Here is a 24,453-nt window from a genome sequence, read left to right on the forward strand (position 1 = left end):
ATCAGTTCTGCTCTACTAGTAACCTCATTCAAAGTTAACAGCCAGATAATTCACTGCCATCATAAAGAGGCTGTCCACTCAAGTTTGCTGGGATCCAAAGAGTTATTTTGAAGACATCAAAGAACAAGTTTCACAATTCCTGATCTATAAGGTTACATTTACTGATCCGTAAGAAGTCATTTGAAGCAAAGACTACCATGCATTCATGTATCAATGGGCCTACAGGGTTATACATGAATTGTATCAATGTCCCTACATGAATTGACCACAGCAGCTGAAACACGATTCCACTTTCTGGGCTCTTACTAGGAAAATGTTACATCCTGCATAGTTGTATCTTGCATGTTATGGTCTCTGTAGCTTTTATTGTTCAAAAAAGCCAATGGAGGATGTGGAAAGGGAAGAAACTTGCTGATTCCCTAGTCCAAGACCCTTTCATATAACAGTTGTGCTGATTAGAGCTAGGCACAAACATCAATACAACCACATACCAAAAGAATCTGCTGTACTTATACCAGTTTCTGTCTAAACATGAAGGGATGTCTTTTCCTTTGTAATTGTACTAAAACCCTTACTTTAGATGTATTCTGGATCAGCACAAAATCTAAGTTTGCATTTCTTAGCACTCTGAAGATGCATTAATTTGTGGAAAGCCAAACAGAATCTAGATCTCAGATTTCTCACCATCCTGTACCTGAAGGATAAGAACACACACACACACAAACTTTCTTCTTTAGGGGAACCACAGAGGAAACCATGCAACCTCCAAGCTACAGTGTGTCATATTGTCTGGGTCTCATATAACTCATTTACCCAGAAAATGCAAATCACAGAAAATCAAATCACATTTATTGATACAGTCTTTGACCAAAGAAATCCTATGACCCAGCAAATATATAGTTGATTTACTTGCCTGAAGCCTTTTCATTAGTTTTGTTCCCTTTTTCTCCTATACAGATAATCAGTGAAGACCAATTCCGACAGCTGGAAAAGATCAAGACTATTGGCAGCACATACATGGCTGCTTCAGGCCTTAATGATTCCACCTATGACAAATTGGGTAAAACGCACATCAAGGCCTTGGCTGACTTCGCAATGAGGTTAATGGACCAGATGAAATACATCAATGAACATTCATTCAACAACTTCCAGATGAAGATAGGTAAATATCTTGGTTTTAGTTGTTGTCCATGGAATTTATCTTCTGTGGCCATTCCATATGGTTAAAATGGCACATAATTAATTAGCTATCACAAAATCTGTGGTGTCTCAGTCAAGTGAAAAGCAGTTGTCAGTTCTGTTTTTTTTGGTCTGAGTTTAGTTGTCATTGTCAGTTTGTGTGTGTGTGTGGACAGTTAATCCAGTTTTATAAACTTCCTGGTTTAGAGTATCAGTTTAGGTAAATTTATAGAGGAAAGATCACAGGTAAATCAAGAGACAAAACTCAGGTTTCTTTTTGCCACAATCAGGGCTCATAGTTGACAAAGGCCATTAGAACTGCTTATCAGTCTTCTATATTACTGGAAACCTGTTAGGCTATCTCACTCAGGTCTAAAAAGACCTTAATTGTGGATAAATAGTGGTCAAGCATACATTTTATTGGGAAAGAATACGCAAGAATAGTTCCAAGTTGATTCCCAGCAGAGGTGTTTCCTACTTTATAGCCTGGAGTTTCATTACCATTGGTTCGCAGATCTGGATGGATCTCTATATCTATCATGTAGGGCTGACAGCATCTGTTAGCAGACAGAGAGAAACAATGAAATCCCACACCCCTATTTGCTGTCTCAGACAGATGATCAGGCCTACCAAAGTTAATAGTACCAGCCAACTATGCCTCCTGCTCAGGCTTTGTAGGTGGAGGCTTCTAGGCAGACTTTGGTGCTTCACTATTCAATAGCAGATACAAAATAAAGCATGTAAACTGAACAAAAGAACCTCATTTCAAATCCTTTTATTGACATTTGATAGCAGAACATAAGGACTCTTGTTTCACAAATACGTGTCTGCTATTTCTAGATGTAAAGATAGATGACTGGTTAATAAATAATAGCTCATCAAGGGTTCTAAAAACCAATTACACAGTATGGGGCTGGGGGGACTGATATTCAAACTGAAGTATCACAGAATATCACAGCCACCGCTAGCTCTGGAGGAGAAAGGTAATGCTTTTTTAGGGGGGGGGATTTAGCCCCCCAATGTATTTTTAAAAAAGACTTCAGATTTTATTGCAAACCTGATGGGCCCCCCAAGCTTGCAGGAAAAACTGTTTACTGACATTGTGCCCCCAATCTGCAGATTTAGGTATCAGAAAATAGGGGCCACACTTGAGAAATATATAGATTTATTTGTGGCATTTTATCTTGCTCATCCTCCAAGGAACTTATCACCCCACTCATAATCCCCTTTCCATTTGACTCTCACAAGCACCTTGTGAGGCAAGTTACTTTGCTACTGACTAAAGGTGTGCTTCATCATCTTGCTGTACAACTTGCCATATAGCTAAAGAGAAGTTGTCTACACCACTTTTTAGAACATTCTCCCCTCCTCCAACGGCTGTTTTCATCAGCATGGAGAAAGCCTGTCCTCATGATGAGCCTGATGACTTTAACTCTTGTAGGAGGAAGAGTTGAGGAAGGATGCCTACAGCTCTTGTAGATGTGACAGCCCTTTTTAATGAACATTTCATGAATAACATGCATCCCAAGATGCAAATACTGTTAGAATCTGGAACTTGCTTCACTGGTCAAATAGTATTCAAGTGGTAAATAAGTTTACAGTAACTAATATAGCTTTTGGCCTTTCCCTTCTAGCATTACTTTCTTAGTAAAAAATCTACCAGAAGCAGTTTGTGAATTCATGTCTAAGTTCTTACTGTTTTCTTTTCTTCTAATGTTAGGGCTTAATATTGGTCCTGTGGTAGCAGGGGTCATAGGAGCCCGCAAGCCCCAATATGATATTTGGGGGAACACTGTGAATGTAGCCAGTCGAATGGACAGCACAGGAGTACCCGATAGAATTCAGGTGGGTCTTCCTGATCCCTTTCCTTCTCCCCACAACTCCAAAACTCTTTTTAAAAATGAATATTTACACTGCAAAAATATGAGTAGAAAAGTCGTTCCTTTAGGGAGGGTGATTTCCCTCCACCCACAGCATAAAAAGTCAACTTGAAGGCATCCTTTGTTGTAGATGAAGGGAAAACCATGCTGCAACCAGGTGGTGTAATTCTATACAGCTAGGACCCATTCCCAGAGTGTAATTCAAAGACATGGCAAATGGTTATGACAGACTTAGTTTTGTAAATATTTGGTTATGGGCATATGTTTCAACATTGTGTCCATCCTTCCTACAAAATAGATACTTCTCTGCTCAGAAAAGGAAACCTATCCCCACAGAATTGGCTGTTCTGGAATTTGGCCCTTCATGACTGACTGGACCAAAAAAAAATCTCAAAAAAATCTTTGAGGACACACAAACAAAGAGGAAAGGAGGGAAATATTGAGTTAAAAAACTGAGCTATCCTATTAAAAAGGTGGCAGTGCTAGCTCATGAGAGTTCTCAGAGGAGACTTGTTACCCAGATCAATCTACGTGTGTTTCGGTTGTAGCATGCAAAAGCATCTGCTTGCTAGCATGGCACAATTGTGTGTTTTGGGTAATATACTTGAGATATACTGTGTATACCAAGATCCAAATTCAGATCTGCACTCACAAGAATGATTGGGAAAAGACTCTTAAATGGAGTTTATATTTCATTAAACAGAAACCAAGTTAATCAATGCAATGTAGAAAAAGCAGCAATTAAAATTATAGAAAGGAAAACGCAATGTAGTAAATGTCACACACAAAAACTCTTCTAGAAAAAAAAAGCCTACTTAGTGGGCAATAAAGCTAAAAAGCTTTTTATTCTCTTGGAGAAAAGGGGGGATGTCCTCAGGAATGACAAAGCAGTGACAGGAGATAAAGACCAGGCAGGGGAAGGGGAGGCGGAGACAGGTTTGTGGAACAGAGATATGAAGGACACCCAAGAAGCTGGGGTACCATGATGAGTCTCAAACTGGCTACAAAAAGTGAGGCTAACTCTTTGTAACCCTTTGCTGAAATGGAGGGGATGGGGCATTGGAATAGGGTAATAATAAAATATCTATCTTTCAAAGATGAGCCAGCCTGAAAAGAAATCCTTTGTCTTTATATGGTAGAGGGGATTTTTCTTCTTTTGTGTGGAGAATATTTACACTGTTCCCTTGGGGAGATTTGGAAATTAGATATGGCCAGGTTCTTGTCATGGTTGGAGAAGGGCAGAAATTTTCCTGTCTGGTGGTTGACATGAGGAGAAAATTGCTAGAATCAGACCATTCCTTATTGTTTTGGAGATTTGGAGCTTTAGTTGGAATCAAATTATCTGGGAAAAGGCTCTAAGGTCCTTGGGGGAAAGGTCTCTTGAATTCATCCCTCTTAGGGTGAATATTTACCTGATTGATAGAGGAGCTGCCTTATGTTCCTTTCTGCCCTAGCGTGACTCACTGCTTTTTGATATCATTTTAATTCAGCCATGACAAAAAACAGTGGTCCCCAGGGGGTGAGGGTGTCAGGGGCATCAGAATGTTCCCACCCTTGTTACAGTCATCAGAAAATAACTGAGTGGGAAGTCAAATCTCCTCCCGCTTGGGCACGTGCAAGGGTTCTGAATCAAGGGTTAGCACAGAGCCCGAGGAGGAATCTTAGTCTATACAGTAATCAGAAGTAGTCCCCTTGTGTTGGTCTTCGGTGCACATTTACCCATCCAGAAGTCGGTTGATGCTGTTGCTATTTTCAATACTACCGTAATTATCTGTTTGAGAGGTATCGTAGAACATTTACCTTCTTCATCTATGCAGGAAGTGATGAACATTGTCACAGCTGACAATGCTGATCGTAGCTTCCTGATCCAGAGCTGGCAACAGTTCATAAAAGCCCCAAGTTCTGCTGCCAGAGAGCTAGCTCTGAGAATCCCATGTACACCAGTGTTTTGTACATCTAATTCCCAATCTGCTCCCCTATGTGCATCATCCTAACAGGACTGGAGGACCTTTTGCATAATGTCAAAGAGGCTTCAGAGTGCCAGCATCACTATGTGATTATCAGAACAGCATTGATTTTTGCTCTTTTCTGCCCCTTCCCTTTTCAAATTCCACAGGTCACCACAGACATGTATCAGGTTTTAACAGCTAACAACTATCAGCTAGAATGCCGAGGAGTTGTTAAGGTTAAAGGTAAAGGAGAAATGACCACCTACTTCCTAAACGAAGGGCCTTCAACAAGTTAGCAGCAGTGGAATAGACTGACTCGAGGATGGCTCAGTTGATTCACACACAACAGTTAATCTGCTGTTTCGCAGCTAGCCTAACATGGCACAGTTGAATATTTCATGCAATGCCTTTCTAGCGGGATTGTGTGCAAGAAGAAAGCCAAGACCACCATTTGGGCTGTTTATCACACAATCTAAAAGTTACCTAGCACTGCTGTGGATTGAGTGCAAATGAACTGACCAAAGATTTATCCTTATGGAATTCAGAGATGAAGACAAGGATTCGAAATCTTCAATGATGCTGCTACGCAGGACAGAAGATATTTAAGTATTTATTTAAAGTAACACATTATTTTTACCTGGTTTAAGGAAAGTATGATTCATTGTATTGAAAGGGGGAAAAATGAACAGCATTACTGTGGCAAGGATGTACACTCCCATTCTATTTCTGGTTTGTGCTGTCAGCTCCTTAAAGTGTGCCACTGTTCTTTTATTAGCTATTTTGAGTGGGCTTTTAAAATTAAAAAAGTACTGCCCACTATTGCCCTGTGCAGAGGGCCTTTTTAAATAACATCATCCGTGATGTTTTTAAATGGAAGAGATCCTTTGCCATGTACTCTTACACTTACACACTTGGGAGACGGATTTAAAAAATGGTAGAAGGGGAAAACCCTTAAAACAAGGAAAATATGACTCTGCAAACATATTTATTAAATAAAAAAGGTTCTTCTGCCCATTTGGCATATATCTGTTTACATGTCAAAGACTAGCTGTCATCATGAGGGATATCCCTCTGAAGTTGGTATGTGGACTTTTTTATATTTTGTAATCTAGAAAACCCTGAGATCTCATAGATATACCAAAATTCTATATTTTGAAAAGTATATATATCTATATATATATTAGTTGTCTGCATGAGGATCTGATGCAGCACTGTGAGGGGGGGGCACACTCACATCCACGATTTAAACAGTTTCTCTCAACTGTTCAGCAAGAAAATAGGCAAAGTTTTGCACCCCCTCCCTCCTCCTGATCAACGTCCGACATGGAAGACTTTCTCTATGTTGACAAGTGATAGAAAAAGGAAAAGAGAGCTCAAGCTGACCCCAAGGACTCTCTTTCCCCCTTTCCTTTCTCTAAGCCAGGGGTGTCCAATTGGCAGGGGCTGATGGGAATTGTAATCCATGAACATCTGAAGCGCCAGAGTTGGACACCCCTACTCTTAGCCAATCAGGGCTGTGAGACTGTGCTGAGGCTCAAGGGGCTCCAATGGCTTCATGAGTCCAGCAATGGCCTTCTGCTGTGCACAGAGTCCTTTAGGTTGTGGGGAAGGAGGCTATACACACAAGGGCATTTAGGGGGTGTACATAAGCTATACAATGGTGTGATACTCCCCCCCCCTCCCCATTATTCTCTGAACTACAGACTTGGCAGTTTTCAGAAAAAAACTATATATAGTCTGTCTAAAAACAGAAGGGGCTTGAGGTTGAAATTTTTGGTAGAAATCAAGGGAGAGACCTTTGATTAGACCAGGGGTCTGCAACCTGAGGCTCTCCAGATGTTCATGGACTACAATTCCCATCAGCCCCTGCCAGCATGGCCAATTGGGATTTTACCAATTGGCCATGCTGGTAGAGGCTGATGGGATTTGTAGTCCATGAACATCTGGAGAGCCGCAGGTTGCAGACCTCTGGATTAGACAAACAGAAAAGGAAGATCAAAAGTTATCATGTGCACAAATTTTAATTCCTAACTCAGTGCAAGAAATGAATGTGTGTTCCGAACCCCTAAATTGTCATTTGTCAAGAGTATTATGACAAAAGCCACTTGCAAGTGTTCATCATCTATAGCAAACAAGGAACAACAGTTAGCTAGGTCAGCCCTTTTTGAAAGACAGTTCACCATTTACAGATACCACAGAATTATTACTACTATTATTGGACTCTTGGATTGAGGCTATGAGAGTGAAATTCCATTACTTAATTCACTGATCATGGATTTGTTTGAAGATTTAGACCATGTTTTCATTGGCAAAAAACAACAACACCCCAAACAAATGATGAATTCTTCGAAGATATTGAGCCCACCTTGGTAATCAATTTTTTTTAAAAGGGACTTAACAAAAATCTGAATGTGCTGAAACATTTTTAACTTTTAAACACAGCATCCCTTCCTATTTTATTAAAAACAAGAAAAGTTTTTTAAAAACTATATTTTTGTATTCCAGTAGGACAAAACTTTTGATATCAAATTTGACGCTCTCTAAAAACAACATAAACGTTAACAATGCTCCTGCCTCCCTTTCTCAGGGCTGAATTTTCATAACCGAGACATAAGCTTGAATCTTGGGTCTTGTAGATTTTGTCACGTTGCTCTACACCACTGCAGCATCAAAGTGCTTTAACATGGAGCTTCCACGGCACCAATTTCTGGTTTGCCCCCTCCTTCCCTACTAGGGCACATTCTGGAAACGTATAGTTGCATGACTTCTAGAAAACTGCCAAGCCTGCCCTTGTACTATACTTTTGAACTAAAAGAGTCTAATGTGCAAAGGTCTGTCCTTCCACAGTACTGCAGCTGCTGCTTCTTCACCTTCCACCATCACATTCAATTACCACGTCCTAATTTTATTTACTATCATAACATAGGATCATTTAAAAAAAAACAACCAAGGTTTTCCTACTGCTTTGAAGTGTGCATTCTTAACATTTGAGCAGACCACCTTATGCGATTGTGTTTGTCAATGAAATTTCGGTCGCCTGTATCTCTGACTGTGATTGTTGACTGTGTCATGATCATTTCAAGGGGTATGCACTCTTTATTCTGGTTCTTGCAAAAATTGATACAGTTATGATTTCCCATGGAAATTGCAATCTGTTTAAGTAATTTAATAATTATATTAAACACTGTTTCACTTGTGAATGTGTCAGTTTCATTCATGATAAGTTTGTTTTTAAAACCTCAGAAACAGTGGCGTACCACCACAAAGCCCCAGGTGCCATGCTGAATTCCCCCCACCCTGTATTCCCCCAACCTCCCAGCTGAATTCCCCCCACCTGCTCTCCTGCTGCTGCCAAACTCCCCCTGCTCCCCTCACTCCCACTGCCAAGCTTCCCGCCACCCCACACTGCTGAACTTCCCCTTTAATGTGGCCCTCCCCTGCAAACTCTACCCAGCAAACCTTTTCCTCATCCAAGCAGCACACCTAGACCCCATGTGACAACACACTAGGGATGGGGATGCACTCCTTTCCTGGCCTTAACCCTGCCCCCAGTGTGTTGCTGGCTGACAGCACTTGGAGGAAGAAAAAGGTTGTTGGGTTTTTTTTTTTCAGGGGTGGCGTCTTGGTGACAGCGGAAGTTAGGCAGGGGGTGGGGTGAGTTCGGAAGAGGGTTGGGCATGGGGGGAGAGGGGGCAGAGGAGGCATGATCTCATGTAACCCAGGCAAATTGCATGCCCACTCTGGCCCCCCTAGATATACCAGTGCCCACAAGATACAATCTATATATATAAAAAGCTAACCATCCATTTGTTGGTGGCTTCCTAACGCCGAAACGGCTGGATGGATCGCCTCCAAATTTTCACATGACGTCCCTCCCTGTTGCGGGCAGCTAATCGGACCTTCAAATTGGCAAAAGTCCATACCCGAGCCAGGTAAAACGTCTTTTTCCTGGCACACCAGGCCATGAAGCTGTTTGTGTTTAACTGTCACCCATAGAATGTTCATGCAGCCTGTCTGTCTGTGGCCTGAGGGCTTGGTATGAGGGCTTAGAATGTTCGTGCAGATGGGCAGAGATGAGCAGTGAAAACAGTACATAGGTAATACTGGTAGGTAATACGAGTGGAAGTGAAACACATACACACTTTGCCATGTGAGACGTCAGGTGGGGTTCCCCCCCCCCCACACACACATGCAGGTAACTTTCACTCTCTGTGCCTCACCCACTACTACCACTCTCATCCACATCCTCACACACCTCACTCTGCCCTCCCTCACATCCAACCACCACTTACCCACTTCCTCACCCATATTCGCCACAGCTCTCTTTTACTAAAAGCAAGCTGGAATTTGCCTTTTTCTTCTAAGAAAATCTGTGGGGTGGGGGCGAACCAACACTACTGCCTCTGCTTCTTTTACACCTGGCCCTTTAAGAACCCAGGGAGCTGGCCTCAATCTGAGTGCCTCACCACCCTGCCTCTGCTGCCTGACTGGGATAGCCTCCTTGCCCCAGTTCTGCCTTACCAAGCCAGGACTGTGCGTGTCAACCAGCCTCATGGACAGCGGGATTCACACTCTGGACAGTTCCATTGTGGAATGGAAAGGGTTACCTTATACTAAAAACCAAGAAGAAGAAGAAGAAGAGGAGGAGGAGTTTGGATTTATATCCCCCCTTTCTATCCTGTAGGAGACTCAAAGGGGCTCCTTGCCCTTCACCCCTCACAACAAACACCCTGTGAGGTGGGTGAGGCTGAGAGAGCTCTGAAAATCTGTGACTATCCCAAGGTCACACAGCTGGTGTGTGTGGGAGTGCACAGGCTAATCTGAATTCCCCAGATAAGCCTCCACAACTCAAGCTGCAGAGCTGGAAATCAAACCCAGTTTTTCCAGATCAGAGTGCACCTGCTCTTAGCCACTACACCACTGCTGCTCCCAAAAGGCTATGCTGGGGATCATTGGACCTGCATGGACATCTGTGTGGGTTGTGGACTGTGATGAGAAGGACGATTGCCAAAGCAACGCGTGGCCGGGTCCCACTAGTTTGTATATAACAAATCTCCATTTTAAAATCAAAACACTTTGGGCTTGATGAATGAAAGCAACTGCAAATCCACTTATGCTCAAAAAGACTCTCTCTCTCTCTCTCTCTCTCTCTCTCTCTTTCTCTCTCTCTCTCTCTCTCTCTCTCACAAGTAAGGCTCTAGGCAATTAGCTGCACTCGACCTTGTTCTTTCAGATCCTGTAAGCTATGGATACAACACCGAACTTTGGTCACAGCAGTCTAAGTGTTTAATAAGAATTTGGTTACACATCCGTATTAATGACATGGAACGCTCATTTGAAGGAATAGCTGTAACAACAAATACTGCAAATTTGGGAGAGGGAGAATATACATGAACAAGAGAACAGCAGAGATGCTTGCAGCCCAAGATATAAGCAACCAGACTATTCAACATCTGACTGGGCTACCAGGGGCATAAGATTAAGGTGGCAACTTCAATTTATCATTTCTGTTATTGTAGGTGTGAATGGTGCCTTAATTCTTCCTGGAAAGCGAAGATTTTTTTAAAGTTTCAAATGCCCTTGGTTTTTTGAAATAGAAAATTTCTGCTAAAAGAAGCCCTCAATCTTGGAGCAAGCTTGTGCAGCAATATATTTCTTGCCTTTCCACATAAGTGCAAAATCAGACTTGTACATGGATCACCTTTCTAATAGCATGTCTCTGCCATTTGACATTATGGCACTCAGTCTTATTTGGAACAAAAATATGATGAAATAAATTGGAATTATGAATTCATTTGTGGGGCTTTTTGTCAACTAAAGCAATTAGAAATCAAATTTCAACAGTCAACAAACCTCTTTACCAAGTTTTAATTCAGCACTTGAAATCTTTTAAGTCAACAGAATTTAAGTGTTAACACCTGATCAGTGTTTGTTTGTTTGTTTAAAGATAAATGCTGCCAACTTTTCATTTGGGGCTTGGGTGCCTTCACTACTGGCACAAATATTGTTGCAGCTGTAAGCATATGCTAACATTTCCATTCATGTGGATGAAATTCAAGAAGAAAATGTAGGAGTTATTGGTGAAGCCGAGGCTGATCTAACCTAGCCCTAGACGTGTTTGTCAGTTGCTGCTCTTTCTTACATAACAAAGTCACTTTCTACTGAGGTTATTAGTTCATCTAGTCCAAAGTGTCTACTACAGGGTCCCCCAACTTTTTGAGCCTATGGGTGCCTTTGGAATTCTGACATAGTGTGGTGGGCACGGCCACAAAATGATAGCTGCAAGATGCAGAGTCAGCCGCATAACAACTACCATAGCTTAAGTCAGTGAACATCCAGTGCTGTGGTGGCAGCTGCAGCCAAAGCAGTGGTATTTAAAAATCTGCACAGCCAATCAGTTCTCTAATAGCGAACCAGAAGCCTTGCTGGGCAAAGGCCCATCTGACCCCACCTACCTCCTAAAAATACTTGGTAGATACCAGAAAAGGTGCTGACCAGGACACCCACGGGCACCACACTGGGGGCTCCAGTTTACTCTGACCAGCAATGAGCTCTCAAGTGTCTCAAACTGCTGCCAGAAATTCTTCACGTGGACGTGCCAAGGACTAAGCCTGGAGCATTCTGCCTGCAAAGCAAGTGCTCTGCCACTGAAGGAGAAGTCCCATCATAGTTCTGGTCAGTATAAACAAAGAATTCTCACCATCCATAACCAGGGATTTTTTACAGCCTTGTTTTATCTAACAGAAAACTGTCTGGCCCTTACACAAATAAAGAAAACAGCGAAACAGGGCCACTCAACAGACACCACATACTCCAGGGACTCAGTAGGTATGCAGAAAAACAGGAGTTTGTAAATTAACCACAAGGGAATGGCCAGAATGTCAAGAACTGCTGAATTGTGTTGAATTGATGACAAGATTTTGGGGAGTGGAAAAGGTTTTGTAAATTGGGACTGAGCGGCTATTTCTCTTCAACCACACTAACATTTGTTCAAAGGCTTTCACGGCCAGATTCAAGTGGTTCTGGAGGTTTTCCGGGCTGTGTGGCTGTGGTCTGGTAGATCTTGTTCTTAACGTTTCGCCCTCATCTGTGGCTGGCATCTTCAGAGGTGTATCACAGAGGGAAGTCTGTTACTGGACACTAACATTTATTGAAAGCCTAGGGGTAATAGTGCTTAATTTCCCCACTCAGTGGGCTTACCTTACATTACTTCCATAGAGTTCCCAGGTGGACTCTAGGCTGTTTAATTTATCTCATGGGACTTAATCGTGACTGGCTTTCTATGGTTAGGGCTAAGGTACCTTGGAAGTACATTTTATTTGCCTCTCCTTACTGTGTAACTAGTTATCTTTAAACATCCACCCTGATTATTTAAAACTCTTAACAGCCAGTTCACATTGCCAGATTTATTCATGGGATCATGTAAATGAATACACAACAGATCGTGTTGATTAGCAGTTTAGCCTGTGTTAACCAACCTTCCTTCAGATACTGCACAGGTTCACACAGTACTATGAAGATGTTTTCATTAACATGTTATGTTTGTTGACCATTATATTTTTGTACATGAGGAAAAAAGCTTATTCCACTCATGAAAGAACACTGATCAAGTGAAACGTCCTCTGTGTACACTGTGTTTTGTGCCATCATAGATTATATTGGATAAACTCCTCTGTCTTTTTAGGGGGGGGGTGTATACTTTGAAACCTGTACTCTAAACTAGAGTTTGGCTCAAACAAAATGCTGAAGTCTTTTCCTAGAAAGTTTAGTATTGTATCTTTATGCTAATATGAAAGGAACAAAACTAACAATCCAAACCAACAGAAGTCTCTTACTACCACCCAAGTCATAGAGTAAAGAAAGTATTCTTTATATGATTCAAACAGTGTAGGAATTATGTTCCTGTGAAAAACCCTGAACTTCCAACCTCACTATGACAAGTGTAGTAGTGCATGAAGCACCAGAGTATTTATACAAAACAAAGAATCCAGAGCATTTTACCTTTTCAAAGTGTTTACTAGCATCACCACCTAGTGGAACCTAGATATATTACAACAAAAGTAGAGGAAGCGCCCAAAAGACTAGGAGCTGAAGAGATTAGTTGAAATATGTGTGGTTTACTTATTATGGAAATCAGGATATCAATTACTGACCAGTGTGAGTTAATTCACAACATGAGCATGCTCAGAATATCTTGACAGTTCAGGCATAACAGGGATTCAAACCAAGGTCCTCTGGTCTGTTTTTTGGGGGATCATACAAGTTCTCTACAAAGGGGTTATCCAGTGGACCACAATTAACTGAAGTCCACCCACCTACAGTACACTCTGAGCTCATGCTACACCCAATATTACCTGGATAGGGCACAAGAGCTTAGTTATGTTGAACATAAAAGCAACAGTAAAAAAATAAAAACATACGTAAAACAGCAGCAAAACACTGCTGCACAGGATCTTCGCACTGGACTAGTCAACAAAGAAACCTGTTCTAGCACATCTCATTTGAGATTATCCCCTTTGGAAGCCAAACACTAGATCTCGTAGTCAGGAATCAATTATGCAGTTATTCAACACAAGAATACACACAAAAATTACCTAGTGGAATCTTTTTCCATGCCTATCTCCCTGGAGTAGATGCGACTTGGTTACACAATTCTGTACTGCCCCAATGCAATGAGAGGCTCACTAATCTTATAACTAGCTGATGATTTGGGATGTCTGCAGTGGCATTCCGCCCTCAGGACAGGTGAGTCAAATGATCCCAGGCACAACAGCAGCAGGGCCCCACAACAGCAGCAGGGCCCCACAAAATCACCCCACCCCCATCCTCCCCTGTGCCAACCTGGCTCATAACAGCTGGGTCGGCACGAGGAAGCACCTAAAGACAGAGCCGGCCTGCTGTGGCGGCGCCTGTCCAAGCCGCCTCCTTCCCTCCCCAGGCCCTTGGGGGAGGGGGCAGCTTGGACGGGCACTGCAGTGTTAGGTCAGCTCCTGGGCTGCCCGCCACAGTGTCTTGCCCCACCCTACCCCCACCTCCCTGCAGGCCAGCTTCTGCCCTCCCCTGGGCCTGTGGAGGGCAGGAGGTGGCCTGGAGGGAGGAGAGGGGTGGCTCGGATGGGCGCGGCCTGCTACTACGGTGCCTGTCCCAGCCACCCCCAAGTGCAGGGGGGCAAGGGGGGCACCCGGAGCAGGCACCATGGTCCCCAGGCACCATTTCCCCTCGATATGCCTCTGGAGGTCTATGAATGGCCACCAACTCCTTTAGTCTTCTCACAGAGCTCAAATATTTCTGAATGTTTAGAGACTACTCCAGAAAACTAGAGACTACTTTTGCAGAAAATACTGGCCTTCCAAGCTCTCCCAATATGCACGGCACAGTCTAGGAGGAGCTAAGCATTCACACATAGCATTCTTACGCATTTGCAAGGAATACTATACTTCTGAAAACCTCACTCCTTGCACAAACAAGAAGAGAAATTGCAAAAAGGCCTATTTGTGATTCTAAAAAACAAATGAATAATCATAGTCTAGTCTATAAAGGAAACACATTTCCTAAAGAAGCGTAAGGTTCCTGACTGATTGTGATGGGTGAAAAAAACTCTGCATCACTCATCTAATTTCTTAGGTTGCTCATCTCTTCCTACAACAGACCTGCTGTGTACAAACATACAGCTCAGTGATCAAAAAGCTATCAGTGTTCCCTGTGTTCCCAGACAGGGTTCTTGCCCATCTAATTCAAGCCAGAATTGCTTGAGATTCGGCTCTTTCCCAATCAGGCTAGTCAACTGCCTGCATGAGGCCCAGCTTCTGTTATTATCTCACATCAAACGGAGAAGAGGAAAAAACCTTCTGCAGCTTGGTCTGCCCCTCCTCAGCCAACTTCTTTTCATCCCTCAATCATTAGATCAAGGGTCTGAAGATCGCATGTGATGTTATTTACAGGGGAAGGGCGGGGGAGACAGGTCAGTTTCCAAATCTCTTTCCAAACAAACTGCACAGGCAAAAAAAAAAAAAAAGAGTAAAGCAATTCATAATTAACTCAGAACTAGAAGGCAAGCCTTCGGGGCCCAGGCGCTAATCCCCATGAACAGATGGTTTCCGGGTGAGGTTTTAATTAAGGAAAACGCGGACACACACCATTAAATTGATGTGCAATCCAATAATCTGGCATTTAGGAATTCATTCATACTGAACAGTTTGTTAATATGCAATGCCATCCTTTTATTACAGCCTATTCTACTGCCTCACAAAGGCAAAACTGGTTTGGGGTTGCAGAAATCACTTGATATGCAGAACGAGTCCAAGACGCATCCTTGCCTTTTTCATAGTTCTGAATGTGGAGTTTTTCCTGCTGCCCTCCAGACTTCTTGAGGGGTTCTTTCCCCTTCAGAGTACATTTTCCTGCTGCAGAGCGGAGGACCTCATTTGTCCCCCAATTAGTTCCCAAATCCTTTTCCACGTCTTCATTTGAGGAAGAATTTCACTGTCAAGTCATTTATGCCTTCAAGTAGGAGGAGCTTCTCTCTGACAGAAAAGCCTGTCATTCCTGAGGGGAATACTGCTCGGCTCAAGGCTGCCGCGTTCACAGGACAACCGTCACACATTGTAATCTGGGGACTTCCCTTGCGGCTGCCTTATTCGGATTTGCAAGGTTGAAAAAGCACCCACGGTCACATGGAAGAAGATCTGCCAAAGGTTGCGCAGTTCATAGAGATACATGTTGCATAGGCAGATTAAGCCAAAGGTTAGGAAGGATTTCATGTTTCGCCAGCCTGTACAATATACAAACAGATAGCACTGCAAAAAAAGAAGAAGTCATTAGGAACATGAACTACTAATCATGTTGCTAAAGCACTGCAAGGGACATCCTAGCAAAATCCGCACAAGGTCAGATCTGTTGCTGTGCTAGTAAATGTTGCCTTTTGATTTTCTAAGACTTTTGAAATGGTTCTGGGCAGTTTCTGAGATAAAGCATGTTTCTGCCTGTGAAATTATGTGAGTTGGTGTGCTGCAACCACAGTGCAATAAAACTCTTAACTGGTTGGTTTAGGCAGCATGAAGGGGTTATCTTGAGGTGGGTCTGACCACATAGCCTTAAATCTAATTGCGTCTTTAGCAGTAGAAAAGAGCAAGAGTCCAGTAGTATCGTAAAGACTAACAAAATTTCTGGCAGGATGTGAGCTTTTGTGAGTCACAGCTCGCTTCTTCAGATACAGCTAGAAGGGTAGTCTATCTATGCTTAAGTAGACAAGAGTGCGTTCATTCAGTGACTCTAGCTAGCATGTGAATGTCAGGTGTCACTGGATCAGGTGTGATATGCAGAAGAGTTGGAGGTGTGGAGAAATCAGCACTGATAATCAGACAGGAAACCTGGGTCTCTATTCAATCCAGGAGAATGCATTGAGCTTCATTATTAGTTGTAATTCAGCAGCCTCTCTTTCTAATCTCCCTACTACTACTCTTAAGTCAGCAACTGAATACAACTGGACTCTTGCTCTTATCTATTTCTCTAGAGCTGTAAGGCTCAAAATAACCTTGAGGCAGAGAAGCAGAAGATTATTCTGAAAATGTAGAACACTGTCTTGCAGTTCAGTACCCAAAATGATCACTTTGATGACAGAAAGTATGCCGTCTCATGCACCCCATGGGCTCTTTGGATTAATTTTACCTCATGCAAGAAACCTATCTACTGATAAGATACAAAACACTGAGTGTGACAGCTGAAGTGCCCCGAGTATGTAGGGCATGCAATGGGAAGAGAACGTTGGTGAAAATCAAACCCAACCCCACACTCCAAAACACACCGTCCACTGACAGAAACACGCCTTCAGAATCTACTCTTAAGTTTCAGGAAATGTTTCTAGCAATCCACTACTTCCAAAACTTTCCACAAAAGGAGATCAAGCACAACCAAAACAGAGTTTTGCAAATGACAGTGGAACCACTATCACCTGAATTCAGAAGAAAACCGGAAACAGTGACTTCATTCAGACATATGAGACTGGACAGAACTGAAGCTCAGTAATAAATGGGCTATGGCTTCCTAAGCTCACTTAACCATGCAAGGGGCATATCTTACCTGGTATAAACAAGCTGCTGTGCCAATGAAAAAGGCAATGACGTAGCTGAAGTCTTCGCCTTCATTCTGCAAAAACAAGAGTAATCTCAAAACAACATGTTCCTTGTTATGCAAAAGATATTCTTGCAGCATTCATCCAGTCACAAAGCCGAAGTCGACAGAACCGTGCACTGAGGTCTGTAGACGCCAGGATGGTTTGAGCATATGTTTGGGAAACAGCAAATGGCAAATAGCAGACCAAATCTAAAAGAAAGAGGCTTTCAAACTCAGTTTGTGACAAGGCTTGGGTATTGGCTGTGAAAAGTCAAAACTTCCACTGGATGTGGTTTGAGTACACTTGAAGAAGCTCGGAGTTGCCAGTCACAGAAATTAGAAATATACAAGTGGGGACCCACAAGGTCTTTTTGGGTGGGAATTTCATTTTCCCCGTGTTTCCCCTTCCTAGCTATTCCTCTTTTCCTCCTGGAAGCCCCCATTTCCTCTTTCCTCCTATTTTATCGTATTTTTAATATGGCAATCTATATATATAAAAAGCTAATCGTGAGTTTGTTACTCATGCCCTAACGCCGAAACACCTGGATCGACAGCTCCCAAATTTGGCGATGGCATCCCTTCCTGTTGCGAGCAGGTTTTCCGACCTTCACCGGGCTCGCAGGTCACACCTGAGCCTGGCAAATCCACGTTTTCCCAAACTCATGCCAGACCAATCAGGACCCACTGGTCCGGGGAAAGGGCATGGCTTGCCTGGCTTGCCACGGTGTGCGCGTGCACGCCATGCTACCCTGCCTGCTGCCGCCCACGAGGAGAGGAAGAAGGAGCGTTCCCAGCCCTGCCGCTGGAGAAACCTGGGTGGCCTCTCCCCTTCCCTTCCTAACCCCCCCCCCATGGTGAGCCACAACAAGGCGTGACTGCCCCAGCTGACCCCACGCCACTTGCGGGGATCAACCACAGGGGACCAGGCAGCGCGGGATGGGGGGCGCGCCCAGAAAGAGACAGGGCGACATGACCCAGGATCATGAAGCAGCGACACAAAGCCAGTGGGGGGGCACCGAGGGGGCCGCTTCACTGTTTCCCATCAGGCCACCCGTCTGCAACACGCACACCCGCACCGGCCCTTGCACAGGAGCCTCCACATGTGTGCCAGCAGCGAGCCCCGACGACCCTTGCGCACGCTCTCAATCCACAGCCCAGCGAGCCCTGCCGCCCTTCCTAACCCCCACCCCACGGGGAGCCACAGCGAAGTGTGGCTGGGCCCGCTAGTTGGTTTCATAAAATCTCTCAAAGCATCAAAAGCATTGTTTTCAACCCATTACAGAGGAAATTTCAGCACAGAAGCATTTTCTGAATGTTGATCTCCTCTAGATCAGAAAATGACTGTAGAGATCAGATATGTTTGCAGACACTATGTATATGAAATGCTCCACTTTTCAATAAGATACATACTCAGATATGCATCCCCATCGTGGCATGATTAAAGTGAGTGCCTATATTTAATAGTCAATGTTATACAACTGAGCCCTACTCCCAAGCGGGCCAAACTGCCCGTATGCATGACATGCTGTACAAGATATAACAAAAAGCAGGTAACAGAAGAACTCCAGCCAACAAAGAAGATATGACCACATTATTTTGGCAAAAGTTTGAAGGCAAGTTCCACATCTGCAGAATTGGACTCTTGAATCTTAACACTGGGCCAATTTTGCACAAGATGTGAAGAAACAGGTTACGTCTTTAAATTCAGATCTGCTTCAACTGCATATGAAGTGGTTCAATTTTAGTGGGGGGTGGGGGTGGGGGTGGGAGACTGGTATGAAAGGTGAGTATAAGCTTATGTATAAGACGGAAGCTAAACTGGGAACAGACTGTGGAGAGATAAGCACCAGGCAAGGGTAAGGGTTAGCATTCTTTGCCCATACTCCCATTTGCTCCCCCTGACATAGAGCAGTTTTGTATCTCAGGAATCATAGTAACTACAACATTATCCAGCAGAGGGCGCTGATCACCAGTACAACTTACAAAGTAACAACGAAGAAAAGCCACAAGACAATATTTATTAGATGGCAACTGTAATTCTTTTGACAGAAAACTAAGTATTATAGGATCATTTTCACTAAACTGGAATACCCAATGGTAGCATAACAGCCAGGATGTGTTTGGGAAACTTAGGTTCCAGTCCAGATCTTGAACAGCTTCAAGGTGGTTTTATACATTACAAAAATTTTACATGAACAAGCTGTGGCTTTCCATGTATACGACTCCCGCAGTGAGCTACATGGGGAGGGTAGCAGTTCCTGCATATGTGAAAGTGATGGGCTTTTAAAGGCAAGAACAGGTACAATGAGATGCACAGCAGAAGGAAAGTTCTCCCACCACCGAACAGTAACTATGAAGTCATCAATTGTAACGGTAAGCTTCTGACAGTTATAGAGTACACGTCAATATAACTCCATTATGTGCCCAACGGAATCTTGCTAGAGCACAGAGAAACTATGAAATATTACAAAGGTAACAAGGACATCCACTTCGTTAAAGTTACTGGAGTGTTGCAACATCCACATATAGATCTGGCATCTTTCCATTTCAAAATTACTATAAGGTATACCTTAAATGTCACTAAAAATAATGGATCATGGACAAATTTAGAGCTTAAAGGAAAGTGCTAGAATCTATTTAAAGGGAAGCAGCTATTTCATTTCATAGCAGTCATCTAAGCTTCTCTGCCCTAGAACATTATAAAAGTAGGGATGCAATTACCCTTTACATTTATCATATACTAGTCAGTCACCAACAGAGGAATAATGGCCATAACCCCTCATTGAAATCTGGACACTGAGGAAACTGGATGGTTGCTGCTTTCTTGAACAGCTTAACCTGCACAACCCTGATGGATTTCTAAGATTAAAGGGGCCATACTGAAAACCCCATAAATCCCAGATGGGTGGGGAGCTGACCGAAGTTATTCAGCTATGAGGGGAAAAAACACTTTGGGATTTGGGGGGATAGAAAGAAACAGACTGGAATCACAGTCTTTGACTCTCTACTCCTGACAGAAATTTCTGGAAACTCAGAAGATTACTATTAGCAAGGCAAAGGTTTCTCTTAATAATTTAAGAATGGGAGGTTGCAGTTGAAAGAAAAGAGGCAGCATTCAAAATCCTTTTTCTTAAAGTAAGAGTCTCAAATCTTGCCTAGCCATCACACTAGCAAGTTTCACAGTATGCAGCAGCAACATCATTTCATACTTTATTTATTTATTTTATTTTATTCGATTTTTATACCGCCCATCCCCGAAGGGCTCTGAGCTCGTGAATCAGGGCCACTGCACTGTGAACACACAGACCCCGAGATTTTCATTCACATGGATTGCAGATATGAATACTCAAGGTGTCATTGCTCCAACCCATGTAATGAGCTTCTTCTAAACGAGCTGGACCAAGGTGATACTGCCAAACTCACTATGGGAATTCTGATCCATATACTAATCATAACAACCAGACTGGCCCCAAGAGACTTAAGGTCACATTTTGCAACAACGCTATGTATAAATCATGGCAGATTTCTCTTCCAGATTACTTTTCCTGCAACATAGAAGGAAGTGGAGGATCAATCTTAAACATGTCAACCAGACTGAAGTGGGATGGAGAGCCCCTCAGGAGGCCGGAACCAGCCTGCCATCTACCTGTTGCCAAGCCTTCCCAAAGAGCATTCAAAGAAGGAGAAAAGCATTTAGCTATGTTATGCACAGAAAATATGCATTTGACTATTTAGTTACATTAACTGTTGCAAGAACATTTCAAGCAAGTTACAGATAACTCTTCCTGAATCTTTCCTCGACAAAAGCACCAACATGGTCACCCTACCTGCAAAAGACTCTCTGTAGCATGAAAGCCACGAATTAAATTCAAAGCTCCACATAAAAGGCTGAGTACAAAGGAAACAATCCCTGACAGCGTCACAGGTTCCAGTCGCTGGTGTGGAGCTGGAAGGCACAGAGGAGAAAACACAATGAATATTTAAAGACAGTTTCCTTATGGGGGAAGGCGGCTATGCTATTTTTCAGTGCCTTTTTTTCTCTTGCTTAGGATGATGCAACACAAGTTAGAAAACACATTGGTTTAATACAGAGTGCCATTCACCAAGCACTGCTACTGTGTAGCCCCCTTTTCATTTTAACAGAAGTGAATAGTAGCACTTCCTGGCTCGCTTCATTGTTTCCTGCTTCTAGAAATACAATCTAAAATAGTGAAAAGCATCCCTTTTCAGAGCATGGTGGGAAAAATATACTTTGCCAGAAGCAAAAACTTTCGTCAGGTTAATGCACCCAAGCTATTCAGGGCTAAGTTGAAAGGCTGATGAAATAGGCCAGTAAGTGAACAAAATAAATAACCAGCAAACTTAACCCACAATTAGCCACTGGGAGGAAGTCATGCTCTTGGAGCGCTGCTATCATTGTTGGCATCTTTCTTTGTACTAAAGCAGAAGCAACAGTTTGAAAAAGCGATTTATAGCTCCATAAGCATGCTTACTCAGAAGTAAGGCCCACAGAGTTCAATGAGACTAGCTCTCAAATTAGCGTGCCTCAGGATTAGTGCCTGTCCTCATGCATAACATTTTTGCGATGAAGTTATTTTCAGCTATATCATGTAACATTTTAAAACTTCTCTAAATTAAAACAACCACAGTAGGTATTCCAATAGGCAATCCATCTTTGTCCTACTTCATCTGCCACCACAAGTTCATTTCCTCTAGTACTCAGTCAAGTAGTATACACTCCTGCTATATCCAGGACCCCTAAATCAACAACTCTTTTGTTGATTCTAGACATGCTTATGCAGAAATCCAACTGATCCTGTAGGTTTATTCCCAAGTTAACATGATTAAAATCACAGCCTTAGGATGTCTGCTTTATGAAGAAACGGAGATAGGTTACCAGCACTACAAAGACTCTCGAAGCATCTCCTTTATGCTCTGGTCAATGTACAGGTCCAATGTACATTTCTCTTACCGATCATAATGACAATAAAAAGAGCAGAGTGGAAATAAGGATTCCTGCTGCACACAAACGACAGCCAATTCATACTGGATGTGTGTACAAGCCGTTAACTGTGCTATTCCACAACAAGTGAGAGAAACCGAATATGGAAAAAACAAAAGCAAAATCTACAGTAGTCTAGGCAACATGGAGAGTGCAACAATAAGGTTACTGAACCATATTTAAATCATTTTGTTTAAATTAGTCAAGTGTAAAGGTGCCAACAATGAAGTTAATGAGCTGGAACATTAATATAGAGAGGAGTGTCATTCTGTGTTGTTTGCACTGAACAGCTGCAGCAGGAAAAGGCGCTCCAAAAGCAGTTCATAAAGTCAGCGAGAGCTCAGGAGTGACAAAGGCAACTCCCCTGGAGAAGAGAACGGGACGATCTAACCGGCACTGGTTCTAGCTACAAAGTGTGTTCCTTAAGTTTTGCCAAAATTGACTGGTGCAGAGTTTCACATATAATTAGGAAATAACGGTGTGTGTGTGTGTGTGTGTGTGTGATTAAAATGCAGCTTTCTGTTGTAAAAGTGTTTTTTGTCAAAATCTAACATGAACAATTTCCAATTGTACATTTAAAAGCACACACTCATTTCCATCTGAAGTGACTCTGTGAGTTTCATAGCTGAATGTGGAATTTTTTCCTATGTCCAAGGCTACCATTCAGTGGTGGGATTCAAATAATTTAACAACCGGTTCCAGTGGTGGGATTCAAATAATTTAACAACTGTTTGTTTACAAGAACCATTTTAACAATCGGTTCTGCCGAAGTGATGCGAATCTGCTGAATCCCACCACTGCTACCATTCCCTAGAGAGTGATCCCAGTTTGAAATGGATTTTTACTACATTTAAGGACTTGAACTAAGCACTCTGTTGACTGTATTAATAGTTATATACATTACAGGAAGAGATATTAAAGTAGCTTAAGATGTGACAAAGTCTTATAATTTGTAACAAACAATCTTAAAATTTGTAAGAGGCTCAATTTCTATATGTTCCAACGAGGTTACATTTCTCACAACAAACTCACCTGTAGATATTTTCCCAGTACCTTTGTAGTCCTTAAGGGACGTATGTGGTAATCCATTAGGTGAACCCAGTTCAGACAAGGAAATTTGATACGGTGGTCTCAGCCTGATTTCTGTTTGCATGTCAGCAAGGTTTATCTTTGTCGACAGAGACCGTGGATTATTATATCTCTGCTTGGTCCTCTGAATGAAATTGTCTGTGCAAAATTAAACAAAACCCCCACAGACATTTGTTAATAAAATCATTTGAGATCCCATGGCTTTATGGGCAATATATGTCTTTGAAACACACATTTAAATTGATTATTTGAAATTCTTACATTCATCTCAGAACATGTTGTTGCTGCTTTATCACCAATACATCATAGACCAATTAATTTTGCAGCACCAAAAATTAGAAATCTAGTTAGGAATAAACTTATGTCGAATGCACTGACAAGCCTGACAGTATGGCTAATGTAATGAATGTATTGTATTTGGTTTAACTTTTAATTCAGAAAACATTTTTGCAAAAAAGAGGACTGTTCTTAACTTAAGTCTTTTGTCTTCTAAACTCAACTACTAAATATTAGAACAAATAAGAGCCACAACAAGCTCAACTTCTATGAAGAACCATGTAGTCTTGACCCACGAGGCCCCAATGAAGAGACGAGACGCGGAGATTTCATCTGGTGGAGAGAGCCAGCAGCAGGAAGTGCGGGATCCCGTGATCCTGGCAACTCTGCCGTGTGCTCGCCCCTCACACCTTTTATTAGGGTTTCAATGGGGGCGTGTAAAGGGGTCGGGCAGGCTTGGTGAGAGCGTGGGAGGTCCGGGAGAGCGGGAGATCATCATGTGATGCATGATCTCATCGGGCTGCTACGTGCGGGAGGAAGCATCCTTGTCTGGGTCTAATCCTCACCTGAGGGCAAGGGCCCTTTTGTCCCTTTGTATGGGGACACCTGAGGTGATCGCATTGGAGCCGGTGTGGAAGTTCACATGACCCAGGGACTCACGGAGGAACGGGGGTTGGGGGAGCGTGTGCACCCGAGGAAGGCCCATTGAGCCGCACCCAGCATTGCCAGGCTTTTCACCTACAGTTCTGCCCTCTATGGGTTCGCTGGAAACTTCACTCCCTACATCTCCCCGCTTCTTATGTTTTCTAGGAAGGAGGCCGAATTAGTTGGGGCAATTTAGGGGGACGCTTCCTTCCCAGGAGCCCGCCTCCAGTTGGCTGAGTTGTTTTATTCTGTGCAACGTGAGGACTTGGTTGCGTAACGAAGGGGAAAGTCAAAAAGGTTTCTTACCACAAACGCTACAAGC

The 24,453-nt window shown here is 42.8% G+C and overlaps 2 protein-coding genes across 8 annotated transcripts in view; one reads left to right on the forward strand and one right to left on the reverse strand.

The window, feature by feature from the left end:
* ADCY5 (adenylate cyclase 5) overlaps window positions 1–8,205 on the forward strand; it is a 263,000-nt gene extending 254,795 nt beyond the window's left edge. For 2 of the 4 annotated variants that reach the window (XM_048483743.1, XM_048483746.1), the window contains 2 exons: window positions 958–1,162; window positions 2,900–3,571. In XM_048483743.1, the coding sequence (XP_048339700.1) occupies window positions 958–1,162; window positions 2,900–3,171 (477 nt within the window). In that variant the 3' untranslated portion in view covers window positions 3,172–3,571. Of the gene's footprint in view, window positions 1–957; window positions 1,163–2,899; window positions 3,572–5,175 lie in introns of those variants that run through there. The other 2 variants (XR_007243478.1, XM_048483745.1) reach the window with 2 other exon arrangements.
* Window positions 8,206–13,003: 4,798 nt separating this feature from the next.
* Window positions 13,004–24,453, reverse strand: part of SEC22A (SEC22 homolog A, vesicle trafficking protein) — a 30,545-nt gene continuing 19,095 nt past the window's right edge. For 3 of the 4 annotated variants that reach the window (XM_048484863.1, XM_048484861.1, XM_048484864.1), the window contains exons 4-7: window positions 23,154–23,348; window positions 20,947–21,065; window positions 17,087–17,152; window positions 13,004–15,804 (exon numbers count right to left, since the gene is read on the reverse strand). In XM_048484863.1, the coding sequence (XP_048340820.1) occupies window positions 15,604–15,804; window positions 17,087–17,152; window positions 20,947–21,065; window positions 23,154–23,348 (581 nt within the window). In that variant the 3' untranslated portion in view covers window positions 13,004–15,603. The remainder of the gene's footprint in view (window positions 15,805–17,086; window positions 17,153–20,946; window positions 21,066–23,153; window positions 23,349–24,453) is intronic. The other variant, XM_048484862.1, reaches the window with a different exon arrangement.

This window comes from Sphaerodactylus townsendi, linkage group LG02, assembly GCF_021028975.2.
Source record: "Sphaerodactylus townsendi isolate TG3544 linkage group LG02, MPM_Stown_v2.3, whole genome shotgun sequence".
NCBI classification, from domain to species: domain Eukaryota; kingdom Metazoa; phylum Chordata; class Lepidosauria; order Squamata; family Sphaerodactylidae; genus Sphaerodactylus; species Sphaerodactylus townsendi.